This window comes from Eschrichtius robustus, chromosome 11 (assembly GCF_028021215.1).
Source record: "Eschrichtius robustus isolate mEscRob2 chromosome 11, mEscRob2.pri, whole genome shotgun sequence".
Classification (NCBI taxonomy): Eukaryota; Metazoa; Chordata; class Mammalia; order Artiodactyla; family Eschrichtiidae; genus Eschrichtius; species Eschrichtius robustus.
Genome location: NC_090834.1, coordinates 100,395,256 through 100,416,499, shown reverse-complemented (window position 1 = coordinate 100,416,499; position 21,244 = coordinate 100,395,256). Strand labels below are relative to the sequence as shown.

Genomic DNA, 21,244 nt, shown 5'->3' with positions numbered 1-21,244 from the left:
AAGTCCACCGAAGTAACCTGGGGTGGAAGGGACTCGAGATTAGAGTTGGTGTGAGCCATCCAGGCTTGGTGGAGACTGGGGGCTGAGTTCTGAGCCAGGCGGGAGCCCAGCCCGTTTATCTTCCCGTCCAGGCCGGCGGGACTACGACTGCTTGGTAGGACTGTTAATCATTACTCACCATTCGGGAACTGGCCTGAGCTAGGGCCATGTGCGGGTCCTCGCAACCCACGCTTCTGTGAGGTGGCTCCACCTTCTGGGGATGGCGGGGCCTGCGGGCGGCTCTGCGGCGAGGTTTGGGTCTGTGGGCCGGTCGTCGCCCCGCCCCGGCTGCGGATTGGCCCCGGCGCGGCGCGGCGTGGATTCGGGCGACCTCGTGGGGCCCGGGACGCTGACGTCTCGGCGCCAGCTCCGCCCGCCGCCCATTGGTCCAGATCGGGACAAATCACTCCACCCCTCGGCGGGCCGGCCCCCGCTGAGGCCCACCCACTGTGCCGCCTTCGCGGACGCGGATTGGCCCGTGACGGGACCCGTCGATCGCGCTGGTGTCTGGGAAGGAGAGAAAATGGCGGCCGAGCCGAGCAAGACAGAGATCCAGACCCTTTTAAAGAGGCTTCGCGCAATTCCGACCAACAAGGTGCCGCCGGCCGAGAGGGACTCTCCCGGCTCCCCTGGTTTCTGAGGGAGGGAGAGGGCCCGGCGCGGGCTGTTTTCCTGGGGTGTCAGCGCCCGGCCTCGACTCGGGGCCCCTGACCATTCGCTCATCTCCTTCTCCACCCAGGCCTGCTTTGACTGTGGCGCCAAGAATCCGAGTTGGGCCAGCATCACGTACGGTGTGTTCTTGTGCATTGACTGTTCCGGGGTGCATCGCTCTCTGGGCGTCCATCTCAGCTTCATCAGGTGGGGTCTCTTCGCGGTCGGCCGGGACTGGGTGCTCAGCAGGGGAGAGTGGCTGCCTGGACTTGGACCGCCCTGAGTTTGGTGTTCGCCAGCTTCTCACGGGAGGCAGCCGCCAGCGTGGGCCCCTTGTTACACAGGCGGTTCGTCTCCGGGTCTGGGTCAAAACTCCGTTATTTCCTGGTGGTCCAACTCGACACTCCAAGCGTTAGTTTCAGGGAAAAGTTATCTGCGTTGTTCTTGTTGCTGATGCACTGGAGCGAGACTGTGGCTGTCCTTAAGGGAAAGGCCGAGTCCAAGCTTCGACCTCCTTTCGCATCTGGAAAATAATTAGTACCTTTTGGGTTAGATGAATGAAGAGCAAAGCTTTCCTGGACAGGGTAGAGTGGAGGAAACAGGGAGGTGGCTGATGAATATTTCCAGGGTGCCTACTGCAGCCCGAGGCCAAATGACAGGTGTGGGTCTGCCAGGGAAGCGTCTCCTGGAACCTGCTGGTAGGTGACACACAGCCCTTGCACACAGGTCCACAGAGTTGGATTCCAACTGGAACTGGTTCCAGCTGAGGTGTATGCAGGTCGGCGGGAATGCCAATGCGGTAAAGCTCCTCCTTACCATCCTCCTGCCCCCGTTCTGCTGCCTGGGTACTGACTTTACAGTGACTTCTTGGAGGCCCTCTCAGTTTCTCTGTTCAGAGGATTCTCTGGTCTATGGCAACACTGTACACTATTCTCTAAACTTGGAGATTGGTCGTTGTTCTTTTCAAAGGAGCTTTGGATTCAAACTAAACTGGACAGACGTTCTTGGGGGGAGAGGCCAAGGGAGTTGGGGCCTCCACAGTTGTCTGGGTCTCGGGGGCCTGGATGAAGGATGGGCAGAGTGGGTACAGCATGCTGTCCTCAGGCAGAGTTGAGTGAGGTCTGGGCTTCAGTCATTCATCGTAGAGGATGGGAGGCTGTGTTTTTTGTAGGAGTTTCTGAGGAACTTTATGAAAAACTGCTGGTGTCAATAGAGCGTATTGTCCTGTATAAGTAATAACCAGACTGTTAGAAGGAGGTGCCTCTTTTGCTCTGGGGAGAATCACCTGTAGCACGTTCTCCTCTCTTCTTTGCTCACCAGACAGCCTTCTTCCGCCAACATGGATGCATAGCCAGTGACGCCAACACCAAATATAATAGCCGAGCTGCCCAGATGTACCGGGAAAAGATCCGGCAGCTGGGGAGTGCGGCCCTGGCTAGGCATGGCACTGATGTAAGTGCCTGTTCTCCCGGGCCGGGGTCGTGGGGTAACGGGGAATATTCAGAGTCCTGTGTTTCAGTTGTGTCTTCTTTCCAGCTTTGGATAGACAATATGAGTAGTGCTCCCAGTCACTCCCCAGAGAAGAAGGACTCTGATTTCTTCTCGGAACACACTCAAGTGAGTGCCCGCAAGGAACGTTTCCCACAGTTGTTCCTGACAGGTGGTTTACTTACTGAGGCCAAGGCCCACGGTCATGGGCATGGATTCCATTCGCCTTGGTGTGATACCTCATACAGGGAATGTTTGGGGTCCACTGCTGGATAGACTCAGGTGTTTCCTCTTCCCATGAGTAGGGTTGCAATGTGGCCCTCCTTAGGAACACACCCCTATAAGCTGGGGTGGTAGGGAGTACGAGAAGCTTCTTAAAGGCTTGAGGTATCAGGAACCCCAGATAACTTTTCCTGGATTCTTCCCCTATGAGAAAGGCACTGTGCTTGGGCACAATGAAGGGATTCCCTCGCAAGCAACCTACCCCTGGGAGGAGGTTTCCCCTCTTCCCACCCCCTGGGTGCTGAAGTCAGACTCTGTTTGAATCCCTGCTCCTCTACTTAGTCTTTCTAGTGTGGTGGCTAAGACACCTAACCTCAGTCTCTAAGATGGAGAACGTATCTACCTCATAGGCTTGTTGTGATAATTAAACATATTTATATGTAAAAACCCTTTAGACTTGTACCTGGCACATGGTGAGTGCCCGATGTAATTATTAAATTAGGGGAATGGGTTTTGGCTCTAAGTAAATAGTGAAGGGGTGGAGGTGGCTGCTAGTTTTGTGCTGCTTTCTTCCACAGTGAATAGCAACTATAATTTTGATTGCTAACCTCCAGTATTCTTTCCTCATGGGCTTGGAGTAGGGCCTTGTACCCACAAGGTATTTGGCGCTCTTTGCCAGCAGGAATGGTGGCTCATCAAGGCTTCTGTCATCTGGCTTTTCAGCCCCCTGCCTGGAATGCACCAGCCACGGACCCATCAGAGACCCAGCAGCCAACCCCATCTGCAGAGAGCAGTGGCCTGGCACGTGAGTTTAGCCCAGATTCCAACTATGTGCCTTGGTCCTGGCAAAGGACTTGGGGCTAGGAATGGGACACCTGGCCAAGGTAATGGGAGTGAGGGGTCTCCTACTATCTCTGGGTGGGCTGGGATTCACTTAAGTCCCTCGGAGGAGGTGGTGGGCATTCTTTCTCTATTTTGGTGGTCTCAGAAAGCTGAGGAAAGCCGGTGCTCCTACTTTTACCCCATCACTTCCCTTAAGGGGAGGTCATAGGAAGTTTTGAGTCTTCCACCTGATTCCCATCATTGCGTCCACAGAGCCGGAGCACGGCCCCAACATGGAGCTGCTTGGCACCTCACCCAAAGCTTCTCTGGGTCAGTATGCCAGCTGGCAGGTGTGGGGTGCCTGGGAGAGGGTGGGCCTCGGGGGTTCTTTTCAGATCTGCTGCTGCCTGGTCACGTGGACTGAGGTCCCAGGAGACTGAGCATCTGATCTCTCTGGAGTGGGGCTTGGGATTGAAGTTGTGGCTGCAACATCGACCACAAGGACTTGAGGGCAGGCCCTTGGCGGCTGGTGTCCCAGGCCTGGGGTCTGCCTCTGGGGCTGGGGCTGGGGCTGGCCAGCGTGAGGCCGGACACCTAACCCTGGGGGCTGAGGCGGGATTGGCCTGTCTGGTCCATTTCATGAGATGGGGGACAACTCTGAGCTGTTAATGGCTGGAGGCAACATTGTCCTTTCTCGGCCAGTCCCTGGCCTTTCAGCTCTTTTCTTTTCTTGATGTCCTTCAGACTTAGTTCAGGGTGAACAGTCCCTTTGCTACCCTGGTTTGTTTTGTCGACCTTTGGGGATTGGGGCAGGAAGCCAGCAGAATGACCATCAGTCTGACCCCATGGGAAGGCTGGCATGGCCTGGTCTGGAGTGAGGCTCTGTAGAGGCCTTTGGGCTTGGGAGCTATATGGAGGCTCTGAGGTGGGACCCCCTGTTAGCCACAAGTCTGTTTTTCTCCAGAGTCCATGTATCTGTCACCTAAAGGGGCTCTTCATGCCAGAGGTAACCAACAGCTGCTTGGGGAGCCTTTTGCACGCCCGCTCCCTGCTCTAGGAGCCAAGACTGGTGTTTGGTGCTGCCCCTGCCTGGCAGTCTTCGTGTTGGGTCAGGGACCTTGTCTCTGGTGCTTCAGGTCTAGGTTCTTAGGTCCATCGGCTGGGAATCAGTAACCTCCTCTAACCTCGTCTGTCTTGGCTTGGACGTCCTGACACCATTGGTTGGAGCTGGTGGTGGCAGCTTTGCCTTCCCCTGCCTGAAGCTGTTCTTTGTAGAAGCTCTTGCCAGGAAGCTGCATGATGTGGACTGAGCTGCTGCCTTTGACCTCCCTTTGTCTCTGCTCACGCCCCACCCTCTTCCTCACACAGAACTGAAAACCTCCCTCATTGGCAAGAAGAAGCCAGCAGCAGCTAAGAAAGGGGTAGGTGGGGATTGGCAGTATGGCAGAGTGGTTAGGAGCTGGAGTCAGGTGCCTGGGTTCCCCCTTTGACCTGACCACTTACTGGCTGTATGACTGGTAAAGGTGCTTAGCTTCTCTGCACCTGATCTGTGAGGGATTGTCAAGATGCTTGTCTCTAAGGGGCTCCTGGGAGGAGTCAGTGAGATTGTGCACATAAGTGCTTGGCACATCCCGGGCCTGGTAGCGTTAGCCGTTGTCCTCTGGCCCCCAGGCCTCTGCTGGGGTTGTGTGGGCCACCTGAGGCTCAGCTCCAGCAGAACCACTGTTCTCCCTCTCCACCATGCTGACGGGGCTCCTATTTTTTTTACAGTAAACTTTAAGAAGGAACCCTTTCCTTGTGGGTGTTTCCATGCCAGGGAGGGGATAGAAGGCATTGTGGTTGGCAAAGCTCTCATCACATAATTCTGCCAGCTGGGTGCCAAGAAAGGCCTAGGGGCCCAGAAGGTGAGCAGCCAGAGTTTCAGCGAGATTGAGCGGCAGGCCCAGGTGGCAGAGAAGCTCCGTGAGCAGCAGGCGGCTGACGCCAAGCAGCAGGCCGAGGAGTCCGTGTGAGTGTTTGCCACAGGCGCCCAGCGCGTACGGGGTTGGGTGGGCAGGTAGGACAGGTCGGGATGGTGCCGGCCTCTGACACGTTTGTTCCCTCTAAGGGTTGCCTCCATGCGTCTGGCCTACCAGGAGCTTCAGATTGACCGTAAGAAGGAGGAGAAGAAGCTACAGAATCTGGAAGGGAAGAAGCGAGAGCAGGCAGAGAGGTTGGGCATGGGACTCGTGTCCCGAAGGTGAGGCTCAGCTTTGGGGTGTGGCAGGGAAATGCCACTGTTCCCCTGGGAACCATTGGAGGGTCTTCCCAGCAATTTGGGGTTCTAGGCTTAGTCTTCCTCCAAGGCTGAATAGATGACTTTGCTTATTGTCTTCAAGCCCCTAGTGTAGTGCTTGGCACATAGTAGGTACATGCTCGCTAAGTATTTGTTGAACGAATGAAACACAGGATCAGGTGCTCTTTTGATATGTCCAAGAAACTAGGGTGGTATTTCTTTTTCTTTTGTTTAAAAAAAAAAAAAAAATTTATTTATTTATTTATTTGGCCGCACCGGGTCTTAGTTGCGGCATGCGGGATCTTTAGTTGTGGCATGTGGGCTCTAAGTTGCGGCATGCGGGATCTAGTTTCCTGACCAGGGATTAAACCTGGGCCCCCTGCATTGGGAGCGTGGAGTCTTAACCACTGGACCACCAGGGAAGTCTCTAGGGTGGTGTTTCTTAAAAAGGGTGCTAATGGCACTTTGAATGGCAGGACAGTTTTCTCAGGAGCTTCCCAAGAATCGCAGGGCTTTCAGCATTCCTAATACCTGTCCCCTAAATGCCATTAGTGTTACCAGATACCGTAACACGCAGAAATACCCCCAGACATTCAAATGCCCTTTGGTTGGGTGGTACCCTTCCTGTTTTAGGACCACTGGGTTTATGTTGCTGTGGTTTTCTTAAAAAAAAAATAAGAACAAGGGCTGCTAACCAGTTCTCTTATGCATTTTGTTTGCTTTACAATAAGAGTTAGCGTCTAGAGATTTCAGTAATACTAGATTTTTTATCTCTCTTAAAAATTGGAATATCTGGCAGCACCAGGGTGAGCAATCCTGACTACAGTGAGCTTGTGCTAAGTGGTGTCTGCTCCTTTCCAGGGGGCGTGAGCTTCGCCAATGGCCTTATTTACTTAAACACAGCAGTCCTATACAGGACTGTTTTCCCTTTTTACAAATGAGAAAATTGAGACTCAGAGCAGTTAAGCAATTTGCCTAAAGCCCAAAAATCTAGTAATTGATACAACTAGATTTTGAACATAGAACTGTTTGATTTCATATTTAGTATTTGTAGCCATTATGCTCTACTTCTCTGGAAGAAGATACAGCTGGGTATTTCTACTTAATCTTTCAGGACATGGCCAGTTGGATTTAAGTTATTCCCTTTTAGTCTGTGTGCTACTAGTGTAACCCACAGCTAATCAGGGAAACAAAATTTTATCCCAAAAGGACTTTCCTCTTCCCTGTTTGGTCACAGGAATGACTGGATTAAAGGGTATATTTAAAACTTTTTTTTCTTTTTTGTACTGCAGTAGAATCATTTAAACCCAGCCCACCTTATTTAAAACCCTATTGCAAAATATTCACTCCTTGGAGTACCACCAACCAAAAGTGGTAGATATTTTTTAATGAATTTATTTAAATGAAATTAATCATTAAAAGCTTCTGTGGAGCTTAACACAGGAGGGAAGAGAGGCATCACGAGTTGGTACTGGCTGCCAAATTCAATGCCTCTTCTCATTGGGAAACCAAATAGCAGATCCAGGTTTTAGTGCGTAAGGCCAGACTCTCTACTTTGAAATGCTTTCTTCTTTAAAAAAAAAAAAAAAAAAAAAAAGGATGGGATAATTAAGAACTCATCCTTTGATGCCATTAGACTCATTTCCCTGGTTCTGGGGCATTTTTCATCTTTTTTGTTTTATGCGTCTATCTTGGTGAAGGATGTGGCTTATGGTGCAGCAAGTTGAGGCCAGAAAGCCCTATTATTTGGTGCACGTTATCGTTAAAATTAAAACAGGCCAAACAGTTATTTGTCAGGGAAACCCTACTTTGAGAAAACAAAGCTGATGTATTGACAGGTGAGGAGTGCTCTCCAGTTTAGCACAGTTGCTGGCACTCCCTGCTGGGTCTTGCCCAGCCCTGGGCACAGTCAGGGGAAGAAGGTTCTGGGTGGTGCTCAGTGAAGGAGAACCCAGGTTTTTGCCAGCAGCTGGGCATCTTCTCTTCTCTTTTTTTTTTTTTAAATAAATGTATTTATTTTATTTATTTTTGGCTGCGTTTTGTCTTCGTTGCTGCGCTCGGGCTTTCTGTAGTTGCAGCGAGCAGGGGCTGCTCTTCGTTGTGGTGTGGGCTTCTCATCGCGGTGGCTTCTCTTGTTGCGGAGCACGGGCTCTAGTCGCACAGGCTTCGGTAGTTGTGGCTCGTGAGCTCTAGAGCGCAGGCTCAGTAGTTGTGGTGCACGGGCTTAGTCGCTCCACGGCATGTGGGATCTTCCCGGACCAGGGCTTGAACCTGTGTCCCCTGCATTGGCAGGCAGATTCTTAACCACTGCACCACCAGGGAAGCCCTGGGCATCTTCTCTTGTGCAGTGACACTGATGCTCACTCCTGCTTTTCTCCACAGTTCCGTCTCCCACTCGGTGCTGTCTGAGATGCAGGTGATCGAGCAGGAAACCCCAGTGAGTGCAAAATCCTCCCGCTCACAGCTGGACTTGTTTGACGATGTTGGTACTTTCGCCTCTGGACCCCCAAAGTAAGGCTATTGTTGGGGTGCAGACTTGGCTACCATGTTCCTCATCAAGCTTCTCTGAGCCACTGTACTGTCTCCCCAGGTACAAGGACAACCCCTTTTCCTTGGGGGAGAGTTTTGGTTCCCGCTGGGATACAGATGCTGCCTGGGGTATGGACAGGATGGAGGAGAAGGAGCCGGAAGTGACTGTCTCGAGCATCCGGCCCATTTCAGAAAGGTGGAGTGCTCTAGGGCAGCTGTCCAGTAGGATGCTCTGTGACGGTGGCAGTGTCCTGTATCTGCACCGTTTGCTGTGGTAGCCACCAAGTATGTGGCTAGTGAGTCCTGAAAAAGTGTCTAGGGTTAATTGAGGAACTGAGTTTTTAATTTAACTTGAATAAATTTGAATAGCCACATGTGGCTAGTGGCTACCAGATTAGAGAGTGCAGGAATCAGGCTTTGGTTTGAGCTGTGCTCTACCATCGCAGGAAGCCTAGTAGCCTCTTGTGCTTGAGGTCCATTTCTCTGGCAGGAGGAGCCTGATTTTATGCTTCAGTTCTGACCTCCCAAGGATTATGTGTCTCTGGCCTTCATCTAGTAATTTTTTAAAAGCATATTCCATGTTAATCGGGGTAGTCCTTAACTGATAAATTATCTGCAAATAATCCGTTTGTAAAATGGGGACATAACTAATGACTTCAGAGCTGCCATAAGGATTAAATGTAATGAAACTTATAAGACACCTAGCTCAGTGTCTGTGTCAGTGCTAGGTGGGAGTGACCGTACACCTTTTCAGCCACACTGGGATGCTTTTGAGAGTAAAAGGGGGGTAATGCTATAGTGATACTATTGCCTGGTAGCAATGGGAGGAGTCAGAGCTGTTGTCCCACGTCCACCCCTCAGAGTCACAAACCGGAGGGAAGTGGAAAGTCGGAGCTCAGGCCTTGAGTCGAGTGAAGCACGACAGAAATTTGCAGGAGCCAAAGCCATCTCATCTGACATGTTCTTTGGGCGGGAGGTGGATACTGAGGTAAGTAGAGTTGTCCGCTTACCTGAGCCTGGAGGCAGCAGGTAGAAGCAGAGTTTCTTCCCTACTGTTTTGGGCTTTGGCACCAGGGTGGCTGGGCCTGGATGAGTTCTTGGGTCATTGGCCCAGAGGCCCCGAGGCCCTGCCTTTCCTTCACCGCAGCATGAAGCCAGGTCCCGGCTACAGCGGCTCTCAGGCAGCAGTGCCATCAGCTCTTCGGACCTCTTTGGGGACATGGATGGCGCTCATGGAGCAGGTAGGCGCCAAGCGAAGCCTGCGAGCAGAGCTGGAGGGCCCCCTGGACTGGGACGGGCTTCCTGCCGGGCTCTGGGTCACCCTTTCCCTTGCTTTGACAGGTAGTGTGTCTCTGGGGAACGTGCTGCCCACCGCTGACATTGCCCAGTTTAAGCAGGGTGTCAGGTCTGTGGCCGGGAAGATGGCCGTGCTGGCCAATGGTGTGATGAATTCTTTGCAGGTGAGGCTGGGGCTGCTTGACCTGGGGTGGGAGGAGACCGAAGGGTGATGCTTGGAAGTTGGCCTTCTCCACCAGATGCAGACGTAGCTGCACGGTAGCCCTCAGCCCGAGAGAGCATTTTCTTTTCCTGAAGGGCAGCTTCCTTCCTTTGAGCTTGGTACCAGGGCTGGGCCTCTCCCTAAGACGATGCCATGTCTGCAGTGATTTTCCCCCACTCTTGTCATCTGTACTGTTTCTCCTCCCTCTCCAGCTTCTGTGAGATCAGGCAGGGCTTCCCCCTTGGGATCTGGCCACAACCCCTTTCCTGGGTCACAGTAAAACAGAAAACAATCTCTGCCAGGGTGAGATTGGTGCCTGATTCCCCCGCCTACCAGTACCCCAGTCCTGTGGGGTGTGTTGGGGGAGGGTGTGCACGCTGGGAAGCTGACGCAGGTTAGAGACTCTGACTTTGTTTTTTCTTTCCCCATCCCCAGGATCGCTATGGTTCCTACTGATCCAGGCTCCATGGCTCAGACATATGGTGGTGACAGCAGCAAAAACCTCATGATTCCTAGGCCTGGGATGCTTGCCTTGTGGAAGCTGGGGAGGAATTGTTATTTTATACCTGTGGTGTGTGAGTGGGTGGCCTTTGAGGATCTCGGGTGAGGGGCAGTATCAGCCCCAGACCACTGCCTGGAGATTGAGCCCTGTATTCTCTTCTTCTCACACTCCCACCCCTGTGTGCTAGATTATTGTTAATCCAGTCCTGCCCCTAAAGCTGCTGCTCACTTGTCCTGCCACACTGGGAGTGAGGGGAGGGAGTTCCCTCAGGATGGCTTATCCTGGGTCCAGGCCTTCCCCGAGTAGGGAAGGTAAAAAGTATAAGGCTTTTTGGCTGGCTCTAGGATCCTTCCAGCTTGTCTGGGGGTTTGGCCCCTGTCCTCTGGAGCCAGCAGGGAGGTCTAGAAAGAGTTCTGCTGTAGATCGGCCCCCAGGGGAGGGAGGCTCTGGACTTGGCTGCTGCTGTTGCTGCTCCAGGGGTCTCTTCCGGGCACCAGGAGAGGGCAGGGGAGGGGAAGGACCTTTGTCTGGGCCTTACTGAGGGCTAGAGACTTTACCTGGTACCGAAAGGTTTCATTTGGGAACAGACTGGAGGCCCGAGTGATCTTCTCCTGTCTCACTGCCCCTTTTTACAGTGATCACTTGGAGGATTACTTCTCCTCCTGGGTGTCTTGGAGTCCTCCCATACCATCCATTGTGGACCACAGGACCCTCTGTCCCCTCCTGAGACTCTGTCCCTTCTTCTCTTGCTTGGTGGCCATGGTGGGTCTCATCTGCCCTGTGCTCTGCTCTGGATGCTGTGAGTGTAAAGCTGGCAAAGAAAGCAGAGGACGTGAGGGACAGAAGTCAGGCTCCTGGGGCTCAGCTTTCTTCCTTCGCATCATCTGGGTCTTGGGGCCTGGACAGCACCCCACCACTGAGAGCTTGAGGCGCCTACAGAGCTGCAGGTCTCACCCCTCTGGGCCACACACTGTCATCCTTGGTGCCATCGTCCCCTGCCGTGCCGGCAGCCTGGGCCCGCCCCACCCCGTGGTTGAGGGTTGAGGTCCCAAGCAACACAGACCACTGTTCCCACCACCCCCTCACCCGATGGGATGTGACTTTCTTTCTGGACTGTTTGTATTGAAACTAAGTGGTGTCAAATAAAGCCCCGACGGGGCCCTAGGCCCCTGTTGGTCTGAGTGAAGTAGTGTCCTCTCTGGATCCTGCCTCCCTGCCCAGTGCAAGCCCCTCGCCTCACTCTCTGGGCTCCCACCAACATGGGTAGGGCGTCGGTTCCGAAGCTGAGGGCAGTCTCACCGGTGCCTCCAGCTTGTCCCTTCTCTGAAAGCCAAAGGCCCCCAGTTCCTCGGCCCTGTGCTGCTGTGAGGTCCGGTGCAGCCTCGACCTCACCACCCTGTGGCACGTGGAGGACAGAGCTGGTATTAGTTGGCCTTTTAACTCACCCACTGAGCCGTATGGCTGCAGGCAGGCGAGCGACTTCAGCAGCGTACACCTCATCCCAGCGGTAGGCTTGGTTGGGGATGTGTGTCTCAGTGAAGTTAAAAAAAACACAGACCTTAATGGAACCCTTTTCAATCTTTTAAATCTAGGAAGAAAGGATGTGTGTGTGTGTGTTTGTGTGTGTAAACCCCTGGCTTGGCAACCGTTTTCCCCTATAAGGGCTTTTGGAACATCTCTGTGTCACCTTAGGGGTCTTTGGGGTACAATTGTAAACCACTGGTCTGGGAGATGGGTGATTTGAAAGGATGGGTGGAGGGAGCCATGGGGGCTCTAAGCCAGTGATTTCCAAAGTGTGGATCTTCGAGCTTTGGAATCATCTGGAGTGTTCATGATGGAGATTTCTGTGCCCCACCCCAAGCTGGAGCTTGGTCATTTGCGTTGTAAGCCAGCTCCCCAGGTGACTGATGCATGTCGGGATATTCTAACTGCTCTCAATCAGCTGGAGGCTGGAGATGACTGGTCCTGAGTCCTCACCACATGGCTTGGAGCTTCCAGTCCTGGCCCGGTGCTGCAGAGCTTTGGGAGCCAGTCCCTGTAACTATCCAGGGGTGCTGGTCTGCGCAGGGAGGAGCCCAGGAAAATGTGTGTGCTCAGTGGCTTCAGAGGAAGCGGCCCTGTTTGGGTCCCTAGGTGGGTGTTACTGCCCAATTCAAGGACCCCTGCCCAATTCAGGGAAGTTGAAGACCACCTGCCTTACCTTCCAGCCTTGGCTGGAAGCTGGTACTCCTCGGCCTGTCTTGTTCACAGCTGCATCCCCACTGGCCTAACCCCGAGCAGGTACTTAGAAAATGCTTAATGAAACTGGTTGAGAGGCTCTGCAACGCTAACCCTTCGTGGCCAGAGTCTCTAAAGTTACAGGAACCTGGCCTTGAACCGTCTGAGCTTGTTCCCTGAAGGTCCATTCCAGCTGTGAGGCACCTTTCCCATGAAAGGCCGAGGTCATATGCAGGAGGTAAGCCCCTCTTTGCCATTATCTGAGGCAGTTCTCCAGGCTTGAGTGGCCCTCTGGCCCCCACTTCCCAGTCCTGCCAGAAAAAAGCTGGAACTTGGCACCAAAAAACTTGCCCCTTCCCTTCACCCCTCAGTCTAGTGGCTTTAGACTCACCACTTACCAGACACAAGGGACTTTATTCATTTCACATATTTAACTATTAGACACAGAGGAGACGAAGCAGTGTTTGAAAGTGAAATTTGTCTTTTCACCCACCCTTCTCCATCTTACGGCTAGTGGCTATTCCTCCAGCAGAAGGCCACCATGGCTATATCCTCCTAATACTTGCATCACTGGGTGTCACCCTTTACCATGCAAGGTCCTGCACGGTCTCCCCCTTCCTGGAGTTGCTGTGAGGAGATGGGGACCGTCAGCAAAAGGCTAAAGCCAAGTCACCTGGTGGCCTCAGCTCAATCTGCTGTCAGCTTGGGGGCCTGATGAAAGGCTGACAGCCAGGAGAGTAGGCTGTTAACTTGCTAGGTTCACTGCTTAGCTTGGCTGATCATTAGAAGCCCTCTGGCAGGTCTCTGGGCTGGGGCCGTTATTTGGCCTTTTCACCAGCAGAGGGCAGCATGGCACGGGGGTGGGAGAGGAGGTGGCCTGGAGTCCCAAGGGCTGGAGGGGCAGAGGGGGGGCGCGGGGGGCGAGGGAGCTGGGTACTGGGCGTGGTAGACAGGACCCTTCAGACTCCTCAAGTCTCGGACTCATCTGTTTCTTCAGTGGAGCCATCGCTCTCTGCATCCACTTTGCGGGCGTGATGCAGGGGTCTCCAGGGGGAGCCAACCCGGGGAGGGGTCCGGGCAGGCAGGCAGCTGGCCTCTGGACCGGCAGTGACCGAGTTGACCAGGCCTGGGATCTGCGCCAGCCTGAAGAAGGGAAGAAGCCCAGAGGGCAGCGAGGTGCCTCCTGTCCAGAGACCAGGACCTTCACACTCACTCTTGCATGTGGATGAACCCATGGGCTGTATTCCCAAAGGACTCAGAGAGGATCCCTCAGGCCTCTGCTGGCCCCCAAACCCCTCCCCGACCGATGGACAAGTGCTGTGTGTGTGACCCGTGACTGGGCACTACCGTGTCTGACTGAGGTTTTGTCCCCACAAGGGGGCAGCATCTTCCCACCCAACACTTACAGCCTTTCTAGTTCCTCATCCAGAGCTGGGTCGTGCATCAGGTCCCCTTTGTCAGGCAAAGCTCCTAGGAAATAATTGGGGGCACAAAACTTAATCTGAGGATCCTTCACCCGGGCTGCAGTCACACAGCCCCATGCCCAGCAGATGCCTCTGTGCCCCTCACCTTCATGTCTGCCTATTCTGCCAACCCTGGGAGAGCTGATCTAAAAGCTTTGGGGAACAGAAGTTTAAGAGGTCTGCTAGGGGGGCAGTAAGTCCTAGGTACTGCTGGAAAAATTTAGTGAAGCCCACTGCCTACCCTCCCCAGTCATAGCTACAAGACATCCCCAAACCTCAAGGTCATTGCGCAAACAGGACGATCTCCTTCCAAGACTAGATGGTGGGTTGTGAGCTGGTACTGAGGGTTTGGTCCTTTCTTGAGGCTCCAGTTACTGAACTGAAAAGGAGCCAGAGACACAGGATATAGCCCAGGCCCCAAAGACCATAAGTTATCTAGTTTTGTGCCTCTAAATCAGGGTGACCCCACTTTGGAGACAGAATGGTCAAGAACGCTGCCTCAGCCTCTCCAGGGAGGGTCCCAGGGTGAGAAGAGAAGGCTGGGTCAGGATCAGACCAAACTCTCCTCTGCGTGTCCAGAAGCCACCGGGAGGGGAGCCGTCCCTTCTCTGCCACAAATCTCTTTGAGCTGGTTTCCTCAGCTATAAACCAAGGGGAGTAATTTTTGGATACTGGGGAAAGGTGAGAGGAGAGGGTCTAGGATGCTCTTTGGAGCAGTTAACAGTGGGAGGGAAGGTAAAGCTGAAGTTTGCAGATGGAAAGATTTTCTTAACAGCAAATGGTTAGAGAAAAGAGCTTTACTGGTGGTCAGAAGCAAGATGCGGCTGCTGACCGCGCTAGTCTCTAGAAAGCCTCAATCTTACAATTATCCATCTGGCTCTAGTTCAGTTCCTGACGTTTTCGGATGATGCCTCCTGGCCCCTTTTGTTCTAAGTGGTGTTTAAACTATGGTCCGATGGAACCCTCTTGTTGTTTTGTGTCTGTGAGTGGGTGGGGTGCCTTGAGGGGGACGAAGGGAACAGGACAACCCCTCCACAACTGGCTGCACCTGGTGTACCTCAGGTTTCTATTTCATACACTGGAGATGCAGGTGAGGGTAGAGACCATACGCTTCTTTCCATCTCCCACTTGCCCAACATTAGTGCTCTGTGAAAGAACTTAAATGAATGACTGTCCTTCGTAAAGGCCCCAAAAAACGTGCAGGCATGACGTTAGTCTACGCTGTGACCCAGATGCTACTTAGCTTTTCCTTTTTCTTCCTAGTGGCTGACTTGTGGACAGGAAGGGAGGGTCAGTTACCTAGGAGTGTAAAAGAAAACCTAAGCCAATTCCCCACTCCCTGCCCCCTTACTCTTGACTCCTATTTGCCACATTTGTATTCCTCCTCCAGTTGGTGACCTTGGCTACCAACCTCATTCAGCTGAGGGGTCCCCAGACCCGTGCACTGTGCCTGAGTGGACCCTCAGTCAGTCCTGTTGAGGTTTGTGCTCCTGTGCACCCAGGCCACCCCTAGCAGGCTCTCTGTCCTGTAAGACCCAAAGCATCTAGCCCAGCACTTGGGCTGCTGTGGCTGGCATTTAACGAATGTTCAGTTTCCTTCTCTCGACCCCATTCCCTCAACTGGCAAAAGTCTTCTTTTGAGACTCAGGAACCTGAGATCTCAAGCACACCTGGATATCTCTTGAGGAGAGAGACTAATAATAAGAACCCCTCTCAAGCTCTGTGGCGATGACAGCCTGGTGGCCCCTCCCCTGGGAGGGCAGCAGGTGTGGGAGGGGGAAGAGGAGGGTGGGTGGGAAGGCCAACCAGTGAGAGTAAAACGATGGACAGGAAAAACTGGGCCAGTGCGGGCCTCTCTCCGCCCCCCGCCCCCCTTTTTTTCCACTCCCTTTCAGACTAATAAGATTTTCTTTCCAGATGGAAAAAAAGGTCTCCCCAGACACACCTTTGCCCTGTTTACAAATGGGATTCAGGTGTCTCTGATACATAAGCTCCAGAGCCACTGATTAAATAGCCCTGTGTCTGCCCAACCTGCAGGCGGCTCCCCAAAGCAGAAATGATGATTCCATGGGAGGGGCTGGGCACGCCTCTGCCATGGAGAGGCTGCTTCATGTTGGGGCAGGACCTCGGGCGGGGAAGGCTATGCCTTGCCACGGGAGGGTGGGAGGCCTCAGAGGGCACATCTTGTGTTATGCACGTTCTGGCTCCCTAGGCCTCAGAGTCTGGCCCTGAGAAGTCAAGGCAGACATGGTGAAGCTGCCTCCCCCTTTGGAGGGAGGCATCACGGGCCACCAACACGGGCCAGCTCCTATGTGGCTTTACACTGTAGGGGCAGGAGAGGCTGGCCACAGCTAGCTCAGGCTTACCTAGGGCTTGGTTGATCCCATGATGCTTTGAGAGGGCCACGAGGAATCCATAGAAGGTCAGTCTCTGAACGTTGCTTAGGACCTCTTTGACGAGTGCTGGGGGTGGGCAGCTAGAAGGGAGAATACAGATGCCAAATTCAAAGACTAGTGAGTCTGAGTGCCATCTTTTCATCCAAACCTTCAGGCTTAGGGGGATGCCCAAAGCCAAGACCGAGGGATCTGCCTACCCTGGGAGCCCTAAGACCCTGGGAAGCATGGCAGATCTCCAGGAGCAAGGCCTTGACTGTGAACAGAAAGGCTGGCATGTTCACTAACTGGTGCTTCACTGGCAGGGGTGGGAGTGGGGAAATGGGGAAATGGTGCTGGGCAAGGCCTCCTCTTGGAGGAGACCAAAACTGGCTGCTCTGTCCCCAAGGGGACTTTGTGCTACACAGGACAGCTTAACCCTCCCTTTCTGTAGGGTGAATTCCTCGCACAGTGAATATTTTTTTCCTTCTCTCTAAAAAGTCAAGACCAATCTATCTCCTGGCAAGGAGAAGGGACCCAAGTTGGTCATCTACAGCTGCTCTTGCCCAAGTGAAAGCAATCCTTCCTGTGAGCCACCTGGGAAGACTTTCAGTCAACATCCTGGACTGGGGGCAAATGGCACTCTTCTAATTTATACATACTGTGACCATCAAGGGCCTAAAAGCCCTGGGCCAGTCAGAACAGCCTGCTGGAGATCTGTTCTGGGCCAGGAGCCTGCAATCCTGGGGCTGAGGTGGGGTCTGCGTGCCCATTTCTCACCTGTACTTGTGCCGGTCACACAAGTTCTCCAGGCACTGGCAGAACAGGGACGCCTCCACGCCCTCCAGCATGCTGGCCTCGCCCAAGGTAGGCCGCGGGCGGTGCTGCCCACTGGACGACGTCGGCACAATCACCGTATTGGGGTTCTTGCCTGACAGCAGGTCCTGATAGATGGCAGCCACGCTCTCCAGGAATTCTGGGTACAGGGGTAGAGGGCCATAGGTCAGGTGGGGACAACACACTTGGTCCCCTCACAGTGCCCTCCCTTCTCTGTGTGTTAGCTCAGCTCCACACCAGCCTCAGTCCTCAGCGCACAGTGTCCTGGGAGCAGGGGCCCTCGGCCTCATGTGACCACTACACTCATGAGAGATGACACTAATATGTGTTTCAGCTCAAATGTCCCCTCCTCTGGCAGTTGTTCCTGGACCAGGTGAGACCCCCCTGTTACATACTTTCATGCACCCTGTACTCCTCTGTAGTGCTTATCCAGTGAGGGGTTTTCTGTGTAACTACTTGTTCACTCTGTCTCCTTGCTGGAATGGAAGATCTTGCATAAAGGCCTGGATCATGCCTTGTCAGCCTTCCTGTCCCAGCACCTAGCACTGTGCCCGGCACATAGAAAATGCTATAAATATTTTTAAAAATTTTTAAAGGGTGAACGTGTGCACACTCCTGCTGGTAAGCCTCATCTTGTGAGCCACCTGCCTCTCGGACTCAAGAAAGCAGGCTGGGGCTTCCCTGGTGGTGCAATGGTTGAGAATCTGCCTGCTAATGCAGGGGACACGGGTTCGAGCCCTGGTCTGGGAAGATCCCACATGCCGCGGAGCAACTGGGCCCGGGAGCCACAACTACTGAGCCTGCGCGTCTGGAGCCTGTGCTCCGCAACAAGAGAGGCCGCGATAGTGAGAGGCCCGCGCATCGCGATGAAGAGTGGCCCCTGCTTGCCACAACTAGAGGAAGCCCTCGCACAGAAACGAAGACCCAACACAGCCAAAAATAAATAAATAAATAAATAAAAGTTAGCTTAAACTTATTAAAAAAAAAAAAAAAAAGAAAGCAGGCTGGAATACCAGTGTGGGAGAGAACTCTTGCAAGCTGCTAATTTATTAAACATTTGATTTCGTTTTCAAATGTTAGTAGCTGAGCCCTCCTAGATAAGCAGAGACTTATGGCCCATCTCCCCGCTGCTGCCCCGTCCTGGGAGTGCTGTGAGGAGACAGCCCCGACAGACAGCGAGGGGAAGCGGGTCTCCACACGTGGCTGCTCCTTCTCTAGGGCCCAAGAAACTTCAGAGAAATGGGAAATAGATGCCTGGAGCTGCTAAGAGCAGGTGGCAAGACCCCAGCCTCCAGCCCCTGCCTGACCAGGCCCTTGGGCCGCCATCAGGAAAACAGAATGTGGGGCCTGAGTGAGGCCAGGGCTGGCTGGGGCCACCCGTTGGCAGGAAGGCCATGTCCAGGCTCCAAGGACAGCCTTCTGTTTACTGGAAGGGCCTGTTTTAAACAAGTTTGTTTATGGACATAGCCAGCAATTTCTAAATCCAACATTCCATTTGATGCGGCTGTGTGTGAGCTGGTGTGCACTGGCATTCATTCATCTATTTTTATTCCACCTGAGCCCACAAGGTATTTAAGGGCACAGCTGGTGAGCACTGGGGAGCAGGGTGGGAGTGTGAGAGAGGACTGGCGTGCGCTTATTAAAAGCTGTGTGGGTGGAAAATGTGTGCTCACACATCTGAGTCAGGGCCCAGGGAGAGACCCCCGATCGCAGTGACAAAGCAGAGTGGCTGAGCGCGCTGGCTGTGGCGTGGGCCCTCTGCAGGTCTGGGCTCCACCCCCATAAGCGCTGTGTCTTTGGCAGCTTTGCCTCTGTCAGCTTCTCTCTTAAAGGACCTACCTCTCAGGGCTGTTGTAAGGATTAAGGTGCTCAGTGCTATGCCTGGCACACAGTAAGTTTTCGATAGTGAATTTATCGGGTGTTGATCCAGTAGTGTGTATTGTTGTTACTGTCATTATCACTTAAACTGATTCGTTGCGCTGCTGGCTGGAAGCACTGTAGTTTTCTATGTCTTGAGGAGGCTGAGGGAGTCGGCTCTGCAGACTGAATCTTGTGACCACCAGTGAGAACTAGACATCCTGCTGGTGGGTGACCGGCTGTGAAGCACACGACGGAGGGAGGAGGGGAGAAATGCATGTGCTAGGCACACAGATGGAAAGGGCAACAGGGTAGGAGAGGGCACGTGGTCCTGGCAGGAGCCACAGGGGTCCTGGGAGACTCTCACCTGAGTAGTAAAACTGGATCTGGAAGGCAAAAAGGAAATCTGAAAAAGACATCAAGCAGTCCATGGCGTCATCCATGAGCACAATCCTGAGGGGGAAAGAGAGAGAAAATATGAGAGAGTGCGTGTACATGTGTGTTTGGGGGAGCATTCAAGTGAGCCGCTCCTGCGGATCCAGTCTCCCTTGGGACAGCAAGACACTGGGGATGGGGCTCCCCATACAAGCTCCTCCCGGTCACGTCACTTCTCCATCGTTTGGACTCTGTCACCAAACTGAACTGAAGCGGGAGGCAGGCTCCCACTTCAGCGTCTGTGGCACCAGCTAGAGGATGGGACATGGGTGGGGTGCTGACAAGGAGAGGGTGCAGCTACAACGCAGCCAAGACCCCTTTGCATACCCTGAAGCAGTAAACACTTTCATCCTGCAGTGAGGACCATTTAGTTCAGAATAAATACAGCTGATCAGAAAAGGCAAAAAGAAAGCCAAGAGGTTTAAAGGGGTCTTGGCAAGTGGCACTGAGATTTAATAAGCTACCAAGGGCCTTCAGAATGGCTACGGGCACTTCCGTGCTGGGACACAGCTGGCACAGAGAGCAGAGGGTACCGCTTGGGGTCTGCACTTGAGAGGGTCCGAGAACACACCCCATCCCGCGACGCCGCGGTGGCCGGTGCTCCTCCACGCACGCTGTCCGCTCTCACAAGCTGACCGCCTCCTGGTGTCTGCTCTCTCTAACCCCTCCGCCTGCGCACCCACCTCGCAGGAAGGAAACCATGTGACCACTAAAGGACTCAGACCAAGGCCACATTCGTGCTCTGCTCAGGGCCTCACTGGAGAGGACAGGAAGAGAAGAAAGTTAGCACTCGCTGGACTCCATCCATGTGCCAGGCAGGGTGCCAAACTCATCTACTGATGGGAAGCTGGGCCCCCCCATCTGTTTCTTTTCTTTGTTGTTGTTTTTTTTTGGCTGTGCTGCGTGGCATGTGGGATCTTAGTTCCCCGACCAGGGATCGAACCTGCACCCCCAGCAGTGGAAGCACTGGGTCCTAACCACTGGACCACCAGGGAAGTAACCTCCCCCCACCACCTCCTCATCTGTTTTTGACTGGGCCCTATCTTTCCTTTTATTTTGCTCTCTCGTGCATTTTTCTAATTCCCTCTCCACCTCCCTGGGTCAGAGAGTCCCCAGACTGGCCACTGGATCAGCTCCAGAGAGAGCAGGCATTGCTCACCTCTGGGGAAGGGGCTTTAGAGAGAATATAATGTGAGCGGTGCCCCTGGAATTGTGCCAGGCAGCTGCCCTGGTTTCAGGTCTCCCCAAAGAGAGAAATGGTTCCTACCTCTAGTCTTCAGTTGTAAGAATGGTAACGATAGAAACAGGCAATATTAACTGAGTACTTACTTCATGGCAGGCACTGTATAAGGTATTTAACTTATATCAATTAAAATTTATCCCACAACAATCCTATGACGTAGGTCTTGTTGATTATTCCCATTTTACAGGTGAAGAGATTAAGTCTCAGAGCAGTCAGCTTGCTGAGGTCGCACAGCTGGTGAATTTGCTCTACACGTCATGTACTTACTTTCTACTAGGCCTCACTGCCTCTTTTAAAATAAAGATACAGAATATGAACACTTGCATTTTACTTCTCAGTTTATTAGCTGCCTAACTTATCTTTTTTCTTCTCACCTATATCTTAGGGCCTTAACTGTTTCTCATGTATCTCTTGGGGAAGAAAAAAGCTGCCTCAACTACCAGAATTCAACATTAAAATTCCAGCTGGAAAAAAATTCAAGGCCAGAGAGTGGGAGGAAGCAATGCTGCCAACGGCCACAGGAGGGCGTCCTGGTCTCTCCGGCAGAGGCTCCTGGGCCCAAGCGTTGAGCCGTTGGCCAAGTAGTTACCCCGTTTCTCATAACCTCAGGCAGGCGAAAGGGAAGAGAGAGGGCACAAAGCCCAGATTCTGATATCTGGATGGGGAGAGAGAAGCGAGAGAGGTAGAGAGAGGGCAGGTAGTAGGGACTGGGTGACAGAGACACCCAAACTACAGAGGAAGAGTGAGCTCTCCCAGAGCCCCAGGGAGGAGGAGCCAACAGCACCTCCAAGTCG

The 21,244-nt window shown here is 53.2% G+C and overlaps 2 protein-coding genes across 5 annotated transcripts in view; one reads left to right on the top strand and one right to left on the bottom strand.

Annotated features, from left to right (window-relative positions):
- Positions 1 to 528: 528 nt before the first annotated feature.
- ARFGAP2 (ARF GTPase activating protein 2) lies at positions 529 to 11,212 on the top strand. 2 transcript variants are annotated; one of them, XM_068554384.1, is made up of 16 exons: positions 529 to 634; positions 779 to 897; positions 1,417 to 1,489; positions 2,011 to 2,142; positions 2,227 to 2,307; positions 3,124 to 3,205; positions 3,496 to 3,552; positions 4,591 to 4,643; positions 5,094 to 5,230; positions 5,330 to 5,461; positions 7,880 to 8,008; positions 8,088 to 8,222; positions 8,888 to 9,014; positions 9,174 to 9,267; positions 9,368 to 9,486; positions 9,960 to 11,212. In XM_068554384.1, exons 1-16 carry the CDS (start codon positions 563 to 565, stop codon positions 9,978 to 9,980), a joined length of 1,563 nt encoding a protein of 520 aa, XP_068410485.1. In that variant the 5' UTR covers positions 529 to 562; the 3' UTR covers positions 9,981 to 11,212. The 2 variants fall into 2 exon arrangements, with proteins under 2 accessions (XP_068410485.1, XP_068410487.1); XM_068554386.1 differs by lacking the exon at positions 3,496 to 3,552.
- A 1,441-nt stretch (positions 11,213 to 12,653) lies between these two features.
- The window catches only part of CSTPP1 (centriolar satellite-associated tubulin polyglutamylase complex regulator 1), a 200,900-nt gene continuing 192,309 nt past the window's right edge, over positions 12,654 to 21,244 (bottom strand). For all 3 annotated transcript variants that reach the window (XM_068555019.1, XM_068555020.1, XM_068555021.1), the window contains 5 exons: positions 19,140 to 19,225; positions 16,859 to 17,054; positions 16,073 to 16,182; positions 13,650 to 13,713; positions 12,654 to 13,386 (listed from right to left, as the gene is read on the bottom strand). In XM_068555019.1, the coding sequence (XP_068411120.1) occupies positions 13,212 to 13,386; positions 13,650 to 13,713; positions 16,073 to 16,182; positions 16,859 to 17,054; positions 19,140 to 19,225 (631 nt within the window). In that variant the 3' untranslated portion in view covers positions 12,654 to 13,211. The remainder of the gene's footprint in view (positions 13,387 to 13,649; positions 13,714 to 16,072; positions 16,183 to 16,858; positions 17,055 to 19,139; positions 19,226 to 21,244) is intronic.

Excerpts from the sequence above, each read along its gene's own strand:
- ARFGAP2 (XM_068554384.1), top strand. The coding sequence starts at position 563 with ATGGCGGCCGAGCCGAGCAAGACAGAGATCCAGACCCTTTTAAAGAGG. Across the intron at positions 898-1,416 it reads GTCCATCTCAGCTTCATCAG|GTCCACAGAGTTGGATTCCA; the intron begins GTGGGGTCTCTT and ends CCTTGCACACAG. Across the intron at positions 4,644-5,093 it reads CAGCAGCAGCTAAGAAAGGG|CTGGGTGCCAAGAAAGGCCT; the intron begins GTAGGTGGGGAT and ends TAATTCTGCCAG.